This window comes from Lepidochelys olivacea (genome assembly GCF_965140295.1).
Source record: "Lepidochelys olivacea isolate rLepOli2 genome assembly, chromosome: 5".
Lineage (NCBI taxonomy): Eukaryota > Metazoa > Chordata > Testudines > Cheloniidae > Lepidochelys > Lepidochelys olivacea.
In genome coordinates this window covers 34,240,373-34,255,325 of record NC_140415.1, presented here as the reverse complement: position 1 = coordinate 34,255,325, position 14,953 = coordinate 34,240,373, and the positions used below count along the sequence as shown (strand labels likewise).

The window sequence follows — 14,953 nt, the reverse complement described above, 5'->3', positions numbered from 1 at the left end:
CATTTGATTTTTCTTTATATTTTCTTTCTCCTTGTTGTAGTCTCTCTCTATGCTCTTGGCTTTTGAGCAGCTATTAGCTCCTTAAAGGACTACCTGCTAATGCTGACTAGTTTCCAAAGTGGAATAAACCCCTAAGGCAAAACTAGTGCTCAGGATGCAAAGCTTACTCTTACTATAAATTCCAGTTCAAAAACAGGGAACAATATTGAGAGTATAACCTGTGGCTTCTTATTTTCAACACCATCACCATCTACATTCAGACAAAATATTACTATTGTGAAACTGCACTTCAAACAATTTACAGAGAGCATATAAAGATTCCTTGAATGCATCACAGAAGTGTCAGACTAGTGTAGGAAAAAGCTCTACATTATTGTTTTAAAAAAAGATTACAAAAACAATTAAATCACTCATTTTTCTTAGCATTAGGCCTTCAAATATTTAAAAAGAATGCCTTATTTTATTACTATAATCATGTACAGCCTCTCAATTAGGTTGTTTTAATATCTCCCAAAGAGCTTCTGTGCATGAAGTATCAAAGATTAAAAGACTACTTAAATGTCAATTAAAACCTAATATTTATTTACATTCTGTTATGTACATTAATACAAATTTTATCATTAGCATTTTGTGGGAGGCTTTTTACTTTGTTAGACTGATATTAAGATGGCAACTGGGAAAGGTATACAGATATTAAGGAGCACAAACTTTATGAAAGATGTGCCTTCAAATATTTGTTTAAAAGTAAACTCTAAATTTAGAGTCCATTTTTTAAAATAGTGAATTAAAGTTCAGTATGAAAATAAACTTCTATATTACTAGTCCAGTCTTATAAACAGCTGCAAGAAATGTTTGCCCACACAAATTCTGTGGCTGCCTACAGTCTAGCACAGTCAAAAGTTAATTTACTTTCTCTACATCAGTCGCAGGTCAAGGGAAGATTCAGGCAGCAATAAATTACAGCAGCTGGAGGTGGCTTGTTAACAAAATGGTATATAAATATACCATACTGGCCAGCAAGGAACAATGTCACCTTGAAATACATAATAGATAAATTTACACATATTTTTAGTTTAAAAAGAGACCTCTCAGGTCCCCAAGTACATCTGATGTAAACTTTAGTTCTAATATTAAAATTTGAATATACATTAAGAAGGTGAAATTCATTTTTGACCTTGTCTCCTGCTAGATTGATCAAAGGACCTATTTTATTTAGTTACAGAAGACTATATATGACACTTCTGAGCAATCTCAAGATACACATTTGTAAAGAAGTTAGACTTAAGTTCTTAGAAGAAGACAATGAACCTCATTATAGAAACAAAACATTTAGCAACGTGACAGTGCCTTGCTTTTACTTAACTGAACTAAAACTTTAAAAAAATTGAAATTCCTCACATTTTTGTCTCAGGATGAAAGTAAAGTAAAGTCAGAAAATTGTTAAAGAAAATGTTTAAATCATCACAGGACTCAACCAAATCTATTAAGACTGCTAGATAAAATAGTGCAGAGAGTAAAGGCATCGCACAGACTTCACTCAGTCTATTTATACTAAGAGTAGGTTTAAGCTTCCCTATAAAAGTATGTAAAGCTTCTCAGGATTACAGTAAACATGGTTTTTCATTCCCACAACCCAGTCAATAACAGGAAAGTTAACAGTACGTGCAAAAGGTGATTTTTCCCCCCCTACTGCCACTGTTCCAGGAATAGTGGCCCCATGTTAAAAACTGGAGTCTAAATGAAAACTGTTCATTTTTTAGTTTCTAAAGAACCAGTAGTGCACAAAAAAACATCGTCAGGAAACTAAATATAAAAAATGAACAGGATTAAGTCTTCCCTTCATCCACATACATAAATAGCATAAGCAAGAAAGAACCCATTTCTTTAATATTTCCACAAATTTATGCTATGTAAAACACTGTTTTGAAGCTTACTTAAATAAATGGGAAAATTTAAAAGTTTAGAACATTGGAGTAGTACCATACTAAATGCCTTATCTGTAGTACAAATTATGTATACAGTGGCAACACAATAGCTGTTTTCAAATAACTTAGGACACAGCCAAGAATTTAAATTTTGAACACTTTAACCCACCCTTGTCCTACTCCCATATCTACTTAACATATTTAGGTGACAGTTATGAGAGAATACATAGGTATTAACACAATCACAGTTATCATGTCGGTTTGCTTTTATTTCCAATAAAAATAAAAATTGTAGATACTCATCCATAGCCTATTCTGTCTTATGCTGTGAGGAGCCATAAAAAGCATCCTACAGAGGTAGCAAGCACTGTTTCGTTTCTCAAATGTTTTACATTTAATTATCCAGAATTTCCATTAGTTCATAAAATTAAAAAATTCTGATGCTAACTACACTTGCAAAATGATTGCTTTGGAGGCAACAGCTCCTACCAGTCACTGAAGCCAAGCACCACCCAAAAAGTTGGCTTTTCTGATTACATAGTGAGGTAAATATTGTCTGGAGTTGAAATTGACAGTGGAAAACTGTGACTCCACAGTTGACCGAGTTATAATGCCCAAAGCCACAGAAGACATCTATTGAAGGTAATTTTTGTAACCCAAAAGGCAATATTTTTCCCACTATCAACTAAAAACTTGGTGTCCTCTCCTCTACAAGGATAGTTAGGGAGACAAAAAGGTGCAACTAGATGTAATGGAAAGGAGTTAAGAACAGGACATTTAGCCAGAAAACAGTGAGATCTCCTTCTAGTCAGATTTATCAGTCTATGAAACAGTTCCTCCAAAAAAGTGATAGAAGCCCCAATACAAGAGTCATTTAAGATTTAGTATACAAAGAGCACTAGAAAATAGACTGTTTGGAAAAATTTCTACTACCAAGAAAGTAAAATAGATGACATAAAAGGTGTTCTACCATCACCACTAACTTCTATCATCAGGGCCCTGCATACGCTGGGATTCCACTTCCCCTGAAAGTCTTTGGAATTTTGCCAAATGGCAGCAGAATTCTAAGTTTTGGCAGCTGAATTTATGATTTTACTGAAGATATAAGCTCAACATGTTGTTCCCCCTATTCCCTGGGTCAGAACATGGCTACAGCTTCTTCTTTCCATGTAGCTTTTACCACAAGGGGGAATTAATTACATAAGTAGAGCATTCTCACATTCTTGCTGCCCAAAAGCAGGACAATAGCTCTTCTGGCTCATCAGGATCAAATGTGTGCCATGGGAGAGAACATGGAAGTTGTGGGGCCAAGCCAATGGGCTGAAAGTCTCTGTCAGAGTTCTGTCTCATACAGGATGCAAACATGCACAGCTGGATAAAGCAATCTGGAGTCCTGAGAACACCAGTACATGGGGGCCTTGCATGGCTCCCCCCTGCACCAGAGCCTCACCCACCCTCCATCTGAGGTGGCAAGAGCCCCCCATCTCTCTTACAGAGGCTGTAGTATGCTTCTCATCCAGGCTCCAGCACTTCAGTTTTAATCCAGTCACTGACTTGTGCGGCATTGTGTATCTTTATTTTCTCAACTGCAAAGGAAGATAGCTACTTGACCTTCAGAAGAGAGTTGAGGATTAAAAGTTTATGTAATGTTATGAAAATATAAAGTGTTTATTATTCCTCTCAGACAATGCCAAACGGAAAGAATGTCAGTCACAGACACCCCTACAGACACACATAACTACTGCAGATATACCCATAATGTAAACCAAATCTGAGTTAAAGGAGGGTTGGGGGTGCATTACTAACTTTATCTGGTTTCAGAGTAACAGCCGTGTTCGTCTGCATTCGCAAAAAGAAAAGGAGTACTTGTGGCACCTTAGAGACTAACCAATTTATTTGAGCATGAGCTTTCGTGAGCTACAGCTCACTTCATCGGTGAAGTGAGCTGTAGCTCACGAAAGCTCATGCTCAAATAAATTGGTTAGTCTCTAAGGTGCCACAAGTACTCCTTTTCTTTTTAACTTTATCTGCTGTTCCTGCTATGTTCTCTGACAAAAGAACAATTTAAAAAGAATTTCTCCTGAAGAACAGCATTCTAACAATCTTATTTAAATAAAAATAAAAGCTTGGATGTGTCTTTTGCATTATTGACACAGCAGATATTTCCAAAGCCTATGTTTACATTTGCATTAAAAAAGGCTTCCCAATGCTCACTCTAAATCTAATGGCACTTCTTCTCTAACATGTTGTACCTGAAACAGGTTAGCGATTGTCATACACTAATATTAGATGCAGATGTGTAATTCCTGCAACATGCTAGTCATTCCCAATTTGAAAAATCTCAGCAATGGTAAATGACCAAATACCCCTTTCCAATATTCTTCCACCTATTAGTTAAGAGAAAAAAATTGTTGTAAAAACCAAGATAGTTGTATCTAATATTAAATGAATTCAAGAACCTGTGGCTATCTCCTCAAAGTCCCAATTATGGAGAAATTTAAATAATCCATCAATAACCAGATATCAAGAGGACACGAGTAATGAATATGATTACACATTCATGAGTAATGAATATGATCATCTGCCAACTATCAGAGAATGACATGTCAATTGATTGCTTATTACTAGTTATTTGTATTCTGGTACAGGTCTCCACTACGCACTAGGCACTGTATAAACACTATTCTCTCTGTGCGTAAACTATCAATGACTCCGTTCCCCAAGATCTACTTTACAACCACAATATCAAACATCCAACTGCAAGATGTGCACAGGCATATCTCAGCCACAGTTAGCCTACCTAGGGCTTAGTTCTGGGTGTGCTGAGGTAACTCCATTAGGGAGAAAGCAAACAAACATTTTTCTTGCTGTGATGTGTTATTTTTATATATAAAAATAAAAATCCATATTTTAAAAGAGAAATTGGAATAAAAATTTGTCCTACCCTATGATTTATGATTTCTGTTACCTTTTGAGTGAGTATTACCTTCCAGAGTCAAAATATTGTTACAAATCCACTATGTCACAGTTAAGAAAAAACGATGTCACTACTTCTAGAACTTCAGTACTTAGTGATTTGTTTGACATTGTAGTCATTCCAGATAACTGGAGAAGCACAAACTAACTAACACTATTTTAAGAGGTGTGCCAACATGACAGGTAATACTGGAGTACAAACAAGAAAGCAACCAAAACAAAGCTTCATTAAACACAAGAGTGAAAAAAAAAATCTGTTTTCCAAATGAAAAAATAATATTTGGCACAGAAGTTTTTATATCTGAAAGGAAGCATGTCTTAACAGAATTGAGAGCACAGAATTCTGAGCTAGGCAACGTGAGTTATTTTGCTACTGACTCACTCTGTGACCTTGGCCAAATCAATTAACAAGTCTGGTCAAAATTTTCATACTTGGGCACCTAAACCCACACAAATTACTGCAACTCTGACATTATCAAAAAGACTGACAAAGGAAGTGCTGTAGTCATCATTAACAGATTGGAGTATGAAAGAGAGGCTGCTAGGCAACTCCCTTTGACACCACATTCTACAGGCCATTACCCTCTGATTCCACTGAGGGGTACCAAAAGAAACGGCACCATCTGCTCAAGAAACTCCCTGAAGAAGCACAGGAACAAATCTACACAGACACACCCCTAGAGCCCTGACAAAGGGTATTCTATCTGCTGCCCAAGATCCATAAACCTGGGAATCGTGGACGCCCCATCATCTCAGGCATTGGCACCCTGACAGCAGGATTGTCTGGCTATGTGGACTCTCTTCTCAGGCCCTACACTTCCAGCACTCCGAGCTATCTTCGAGACACCACTGACTTCCTGAGGAAACTACAATCCATCGGTGATCTTCCAGAAAACACCATCCTGGCCACTATGGATGTAGAAGCCCTCTACACCAACATTCCACACAAAGGTGTACTACAAGCTGTCAGGAACAGTATTGCTGATAATGTCATGGCAGACCTGGTGACTCAGCTTTGTGACTTTGCCCTCACCCACAACTATTTCAGATTTGGGGACGATTTATACCTTCAAGTCAGCGGCACTGCTATGGGTACCCGCATGGCCCCACAGTATGCCAACATTCTAATGGCCGACTTAGAACAACGCTTCCTCAGCTCTCGTCCCCTAATGCCCCTACTCTACTTGCGCTACATTGATGACATCTTCATCATCTGCACCCATGAGAAGGAGGCCCTTGAGGAATTCCACCAGGATTTCAACAATTTCCACCCCACAATCAACCTCGGCCTGGACCAGTCCACACAAGAGATCCACTTCCTAGACACTACAGTGCAACTAAGTGATAGTCACATAAACACCACCCTATACTGGAAACCTACTGACCGCTATACTTACCTACATGGCTCCAGCTTTCATCCAGACCATACCACACGATCCATTGTCTATAGCCAAGCCCTAAGATACAACCACACTTGCTCCAATCCCTCAGACAGAGACAAACACCTACAGGATCTCTATCAAGTGTTCTTACAACTACAATACCCACCTGGTGAAGTGAAGAAACAGGTTGACAGAGCCAAAAGGGCACCCAGAAGTCACCTACTACAGGACAGGCTCAACAAAGAACAGAACAGAACACCACTAGCCATCATCTACAGCCCTCAACTAAAACCTCTCCAATGCATCACCAAGGATCTACAACCTATCCTGAAGGAGGATCCATCACTCTCACAGACCTTGGGAGACAGGCCAGTCCTCGCTTACAGACAGCCCCCCAACCTGAAGCAAATACTCAGCAGCAACTACACACCACACAACAAAAAGACTAACCCAGGAACCAAACCCTGCAACAAACCCCATTGCCAACTCTGTCTGCATATCTATTCAAGGGACACCATCACAGGACATAGCCACATCAGCCATACACACCATCAGGGGTTCGTTCACCTGCACATCTATCAATGTGATATACGCCATCATGTGCCAGCAATGCCCCTCTCCCATGTATGTTGGCCAAACTGGACAGTTTCTACGCAAAAGAATAAATGGACACAAATCAGACATCAGGAATCATAATATTCAAAAACCAGTAGGAGAGCACTTCAATCTCCCTGGACACTCAATAATAGACTTAAAAGTGGCCATTCTTCAACAAAAAAAAAACTTCAAAAACAGACTTCAATGAGAAACTGCAGAACTGGAAATAATTTGTAAACTTGACACCATCAATTAGGCCTGAATAAAGACTGGGAGTGACTGGGTCACTACAAAAAGTAATTTTCCATCTGTTGATACTCACACCTTCTTGTTAACTGTTGGGAATGGGCCATATCCACCCTGATTGAATTGGCTCATTAGCACTGACCCAACACTTGGTAAGGCAGGAATAAATGTCCATAGCCTCTGTTTGCCAGAAGCTGGGAATGAGTGACAGGGGATGGATCACTTGATGATTGCCTGTTCTGTTCATTCTCTCTGGGGCACCTGGCAAGAGCCACTGTTGGAAGACAGGATACTGGGCTAGATGGACCTTTGGTCTGACCCAGTAGGGCCGTTCTTATGTTCTTAAGGCAACTCCCATCTTTTCAGCAAATGCTGTATATTTATACCTGCCTACTGTATTTTTCCACTCCATGCATCTGATGAAGTGGGTTTTAGCCCACGAAAGCTGATGCCCAAATAAATTTGTTAGTTTCTAAGATGCCACAAGGACTCTGTTGTTTTCACCAGTTCCAACGGTTAGTTTTTATGTATACATACAGCCACATAAAATATATTCAAACAAGCACTAGTAATGAGCAGATAAGCAGATTTTTAAATCTGTCAGTCCAGTTTGCTCAAAAATCCTAGGCATAAGAACTGTTCTAGCCTAGAAAATAACTAGAAACGCATATTGCTAATTAGTCTGATTTTGGAAACCACATCTCTGGAAGTGTTTGTACATCGGAGGGTTATGTAAATGGATTCTTTCTTCAACTTCTAAACTGGATAAACTAAGAAGTGAGACAGACTAGATGCAGAGAGAAAAGAATGGGGAGAGAGAGAGAAAAATGGGGTGGGAGAGTTAAGCCTGCTCATATTCTGGTATACCACCAGATAATTTTCACAGTTCTATGGTCTACCAAGCTCCAGATCTCTGAAGCTCATTCAACGCAATCCACTTTATTCACTCAGTGTTCCATTAAACTAACAAACAAAAACAATGAAATTATCTGATAAGTATGTTTATGGAAACAAATTTAAGGGATTACCTTACCTTTTATATTCATTACCATGCTCTCCCTGTACAATTGGCAAAGGAGCAAGATAGGAAATGAACAGATCTGTTGGGCTTCTTTTCTCTGTCATTCTTCTATGTTCTCAAGACTGGTTTCTAATTATTGTGAACATATATCTACATAGCTACAATACATACAAACTCAAGAACAAGATTCAACTACTACTCTGGGTTTCCTATTTTGCTTGGACACAAAGCGTGCATTTAATGACAGGTTTGGAGAATTTCTGCCACACCACCTCCATAAATACATCTCTGTTTTCACATACTGATAGTTGAGTAAGTACTTATGATGTACTACTCCAATACTAGCAATCATATTCATAACATCCTTACAACAAAATTATGCCTGGCAGGTAATACATCATTCAAGAAAGATCATCTATCCACCACAGCACACTGTAGCTGTCAGAAATTAAAGAAAAATGTTAAAGGACAATCTGACATTGTAGGATGCATGTTACTAGATGTTGAACATGAAATCGATTACTTCTGACATGGAAGGCAACAGTTTTCCACTCTGACCTGAAATACATCATGAAAAAAGAGAGAGTGTGTTTATTTTAGAAACAGAAATGTGGATTGCACTTGCATTACTAGTTAGAGTACTAACCTTCAAAACATTGATCTAAGCAATTCTAATGTAGTCACTCCTATGTCCTCTGTGTCAGCATATTAGCTCAAGTCATCTGCTGCTTGCCTGTTTGGCTCACCACTAACCAAAAAATGCCATGAGTGCCCACTGACTCAGGAATTTAGCATCCATGCACTGGCATTTCCTGCCTACACAAGTCAGAAATATTGCTCTCATTCAATTCTTTTAAGCAAAAAGCAAATACTTGTCATCCCTCCTCCACCTTGTGCTTTCAATTATTAGGTCAACATAGTTGAGAAGTTCAAATATGGCACATGTTTTGCAAAGTACTTAACTGCCTTGGCATGGTAAACCACTTCAACTGGAGTCATAATATAAGTAACAATCAAGGTCATCTGGAGAATCCAGAGGAGAACTTCTCATCAAATTACTGGAAAATGACCCCAAGAATAATTTTCGAACTCAGACGACACCCACATTGTCCTGCTCAAAAACTGAGAGAAACAGCAGAAACTTCATGTACACAAGACTGTAAGATTCGTTTAGGCCACTGCAAATGAGCCTGATGTTTGAAGGTACTCACTCTAATTCTAGACAGCTTCAATTCAAACTATCAGAGAAATTCTCTTTATATAATCTAGGCACATCAGTTGCTTTTGTACTGCATCAAGCCTCTATCAGTATGGATCAAATCTTATTTTGAACTTGGATAAGAGAACGCATCGTGCTGCTACAAGACCATCAAGCCAATCATTCAAATACCCTCATAACTTAAAATTCTAGCATCTTATTCAGGGACCTCTTGACAAGAACACTACCCTTTAGTGAAATGGCAGTGGCCCTAGTAAGGCCTGGAACACTTTTTAAACCAAGGACAATGACATACCCATATTCTTACCAAAAGTGCTATGACACTTCAGAATCCATGCAGAGCAGATAAGATCTCAGTTTAAATTCTCATCCAAAAGAGATCCCCACACAATAAACTGCAAGGTATACCATTTTTCTGCCAGTGAAAGATGAAGGGTGATATCAACCTTGCTAGGAACTGAATCCAAGGTTCCAGAGTCCACCTAAGTGTGTCCCTTATAGAGGAACCAGCATCATGGTATCTGAATGCTCTACCAACTAATTATTCCAGAATAGGATATTAAGCTATCCTATTTAACATTTCTTATAGCAAACACTTTCTCTAAGACTTGGCCAACTCTGAATGGTAGAGTTAAATTGAGGACCCAAAATATAGCGGGCAAGTCAATTGTTACCACATAACCTTATGACAACATCTACTACCTTTAAAAAAAAAAAGTAAGTGTTCCTTTAAGGCTCCTTTAAGTTTATGGTGACAAAATTAAATTGGCTGCTCTTATATAAGTAAAAGCCACTAGAAAAGCAGGAGAATGCCACATTGCACTAACATCAGATAAGAATTCATAATCTAAAAGGTACAAATTATATATATATATATATATATATATATAAAGAAGAGAACCAAGGCAACAGGCAGCCCGAGGGGAATACGTCTAGGACTCATGAAAAGAAACAAGTACTGTACTGGCCAATCCCATATGCAGGACAAAACTTCTCATTTACTTTAGTGAAAAGGTCTAGTTAAATGATCAGGATTTAAGAGAACTCTTGCCACCCTCCAGTTCTGAAGATTTTGGCAAATCCTGCTACATTATTCCTATATCTAATTAAATAGACAAAAGTTACATCCAGCGACAAGGCAGAAAACGCCTTCTGTAAATATCACGTGAAGTCTGAAATTCCTATCATCTCTTCGGAGAGAGGAAGCAAAACCAAAGCATTTCAACTAGAATAAAAAAAAATTAGAAAAAATGTAGTTTAAATGTAGTCTCTGTAGATTTTTCTTCCAAGTCCTCAAAAAATTTCATTTTATGACAATTTCAATACAAGACACCAAAAAAGATGAAGGTCTATGCAAATCATTATTATCTTGTTAAAAGCAGCAAAGTTTAACAGTTGAGATATAACACCTTAAAATCAAGCGCATTATGAAGGTGTACTGACACTTCATCGTAACTCAGTATCTTTCTGGCACATTGTCTTCTTCAGGTGGGGTGTGTGTCAAAAGCCTGAAAGTTGCTGTATGTGGGCACATGGATGCACCCATGCAGAGCTCATTGCAGGACTAGAATGCACCTGCTGTTAAATTCCTACAGCTGAGATATTTTTGATTCAACTGTTTGGGTGGCATTTGACCACAATGCTAAAATATTTCAATTAAGAAATGCTATTTTTAGGAGGTTCCACCACTACACCCACACATACACTTATGTAAAAAAGGATTACGGGGTAAAACAGCAGAATAAAATTTTCACAACTACCACCACTTAAGTGTAAGTTCTTCCAACTATGGCTGGATTTAGGGGCAGGCAACCGCCTGGGGTGCCAGGCTTGGGGGATGCCAATTCAGGGTCCTATTTTTGTTGTTAGCAACAAAAGGGAAAATAGAATGTTTCAAGTAAAATGTTTCAGGTATTCCGTATGTAGATTCATTTTCATTAACCTCCTAGAATGTTCTGGACCTTTGCAGAATCTTGTGGAACCTTCCAGAGTTTCTGAGAACTACATTTTCCTCAAACTTCCAAGAATGTTATCAGCCATCCCCTTGTGGGTATATGAGGGGTGGGGCATTGCCAGTCAGTCTTCAATGACAGGGATAAATTATGCATCAAAGTCGTGAAATGGGCTACAAAATAAAATATAAGGTATTCAAAAGTTTAACAAATGGGCGGGGGACGCTGAAGACACTCCTCGCCTGGGGTGTCATTTGGTCAAGGGCAGGCCCTGCATCCAGCATCACTTTTCTGGGCTCCTGAGGAATCTTTACATAATTTGCTCCAATAAGCTTGTCACATGCATTCCACTTTCCTCTTACTCTACTTAACTGCCACTTGATTTAACAAGATAAAATAAACTTCAGAGTTTTTTAAAAACTCAGGACAGAAAATAGTCACAACTTGATATCTCTGAAGCTGCATGCTCTAATGTCAATTTATTTGTGAAGAATTATGGGGGTCCTGAATCTTCTGGGACTCTGATACCCTGTGTTCTGCTGGGTCTAAATATATATAAAAAACATGAATGCTGTTTCAGGCTGAACTCAGAATTTCCTTGATTGTGGGTGTTTAAACTCAACCTTAAAATCATTCAGAATCAAGCCTTGATCCTCCAATTCATTGTACACCGGTGAGTCAACTGCTGTGCTCATGCAGAGCCCCAGAAAGTTAATGGGGCTCTGTGTGCACTTAGCAACCCATGGTCATGCAATGAACTGTGTACCATAAAGTATTGCAAACCCTGAGCTCCTCACAGAATAAAGGTTCTATTTTCCATTTTTACTTATATGACTCCCCCCACCATTACCACAGTAACTGAGTGCATCACGTCTGCAAAACAACCCTGTGAGGTAGGAAAGTACTACACCTCAACCCCGATATAATGCTGTCCTTGGGAGCCAAAAAATCTTATATCGAACTAGCTGATGATCCACGGAGCGTGCAGCCGTGCCCCCCAGAGCGCCCCCCTTTACCGCGTTATATCCAGATCCGTGTTATATTGTGTTGCATTATATTGGGGTAGAGGTGTATTTTGAAGATAGGAGACTGAAGAGACCAAGTGACTTGCCAAAGGTCACATACAGGAAGTTAAAGGCAGAGAAGAGAATTGAACTTAGCCAGTGCACTATCCACCATCTTTCTTCTTCTTAAGTATAAACAAAGGTCATTTTGCATAGTTAAATAAAAACCTCAAGCATTTAGTATTAAACAAAAGGCTTTTTCAGTGCTATCTTTATTTTAGAATCTCTTGCTACATGTTATTTTAACTGATGTTTGACCTTTGTGCATGGGAATTAATAAAGTCAAGTTCATATTAACAGATTCTAAAGCAGGGGGTTGGACTAGATGACCTCCTGAGGTCCCTTCCAACCCTGATATTCTAGGATTCTAAAGAATTTCACAACAGATACAGGAATCATTTTACACAGTGTTGAATTGCTGTCACCTCAAGGAGGAGGACACCAAGTAAAAGGACAACCAGAGTACCAAAACAACAGAGGGAGAAAGAGAGACGGTTAATATGACCAAGTACACTCATCCAAAAAAGACCATTGGTCCTTGATGTTCCACAGAGGCTCTTTTTGTTTTTGAGATACCTCTGGAGAGAAACCTCCCTTGCAGTGAGCCGCATGGAACTCATTTTCTCCACTGAGGAAGGAGAAAGGGCACCAAGATAAGAAACTTTGGTCTGACGGTGTTTATACATCTCAAGCCTGATGTTTAGATCAGTGGTTCTCAACCTTTACAGGCTACTATGCCTTGTTCAGGAGTCTGACTTGTCTCCCATAGCCCAAGTTTTACCTCACTTAAACTACTTCCTTACAAAATCAGACATAAAAATACAAAAGTGTCACAGCACACTATAACTGAAAAATTGATTACTTTCTCATTTTCCCCCATATAATTATAAAATAGATTGACTGGAATATAAATACTGTATTTACATTTCAGTGTGATACTTCAGCCTGTTTTTCACTTGTGAGCCTTGTCTGAAGCCCAAATCCCACCACCCGGGGGCTGAAACATGTAACTTATCTTCCTGTAGCCCTGTGGCATGGGGTCCTGAGCAACTGTTCTGCTTGTAGCTCCCAGGTTAAGAAACACTGATCTAGATGAGTTGAGTACCCCCTGGGAGACCTCTGCATACCCCCAGGAATACACGTACCACCCTTGTTGGGAACTACTGGTTTAGATCACCAAGCCTAAGGCCTCTGGCTTAATAAACAATAACACAGAAGTCTTACAAAGCTTTCAGCCTTCAAGACATTTTGCAACCATTAACTAATCAACAACTTGTTGAGGGGGCCAGAGGAAGGGCCCAGGTGAACAGCCACTAAATTTGATGTTCTCTGTGTATATAAATCTCCCCACTGTATTTTCCACTGAATGCATCCGATGAAGTGAGCTGTAGCTCACAAAAGCTTATGCTCAAATAAATTGGTTAGTCTCTACGGTGCCACAAGTCCTCCTTTTCTTTTTGCGGATACAGACTAACACGGCTGCTACTCTGAAACCTATATTTGATCTGCAACACCAGAAGGGTGACGATAAAGCAAAAGCACTGCAGGAGGGCAGAGGGATCATACCAGGGGGGCAGAATAAGGACCACCACCACTTTCTGTCTCCCTCACACCTCGGCAAGAGGCCATCGCCCTCAGAAACTGGGCACCTTGGGCCTGTATTTCAGCAGCGCTGGGGGCCAGGCCCCTGGTAAGCCCGGGCTGCGGCGACACAAGCCCCTGCAGGGGCCCGGGGAGGGAGGAATGGGAAAGGCCCCGAGAACCCCTCCCCAGTACAGGGGCTGCGAGCGCCGGTTACACGAACCCCCAAGGGGGTGCTCGCTCTCTCCGGCGGGGAGGGAGGTGCGGACGGAGCAAGCACCCGTTATCCCCCGAAAACAGCCGCCCCGTTGCCCACCCCGCTGACACCAATGGGCCGCAGGGCCCGCGGCCGAAGCCAGTCATACCCCGCCCTCCGGGCCGGGAGGGGTGTCCGGGGCCCCCATTACCTGGCCGCAGTCAGGCAGGCAGCGAGCGCTCCTCTCCCCCTCACAAGCTGCCTCCGAGCCGCTGACATTGACAACGCCGCCGCCATGATAGCAGTGCCGGAACCCCTGCGAAACGGCGGCCTCCTAGGGTCAAAACTCCTCCGCCCAGAGAGGAAACGCGAAGGCGCCAATCGTCAGCTACCTTCCGGCAAGCGCGGGACGTGGGGAGGGGGAGGAGGAATGGCAAAGGCAAAGGCAAAGGCAAAGAGGGTGGGGAGGGATACCAGGCAGGGAGCTACCTGGAATGGATCCTTCCGATTTTTTACATCCAAGCCCCTAAATTGTAAAATACAGACGTCCAGGGATTCTTGGTGTATCAAAAAATCCCAGACCCTGACATAGTGTAGTGCAAATGCACTACAAATTGTTGCAAATTGGCACCTAGGAATTTTTGGGCCTATTCCTCTCCTAATTAAATGTCATAAACAGAGAACAAAAGAATGCTTGTCTTATACAAACAATTCAGACCCTGATGCATCTGGAAGCAACTTCATGACAAATATCCCGATTTAGTGCCTGGATCCTGCTAGATCAAGCTAAGTTT

At 40.3% G+C, this 14,953-nt stretch overlaps 1 protein-coding gene across 1 annotated transcript in view; it reads right to left on the bottom strand.

The window, feature by feature from the left end:
• Window positions 1-14,527, bottom strand: part of NDUFS4 (NADH:ubiquinone oxidoreductase subunit S4) — a 60,092-nt gene extending 45,565 nt beyond the window's left edge. The window contains exon 1 of the mRNA XM_084629626.1: window positions 14,371-14,527. Within this exon, the coding sequence (XP_084485752.1) occupies window positions 14,371-14,456 (86 nt within the window). The 5' untranslated portion in view covers window positions 14,457-14,527. The remainder of the gene's footprint in view (window positions 1-14,370) is intronic.
• Between the last annotated feature and the right edge of the window lie 426 nt (window positions 14,528-14,953).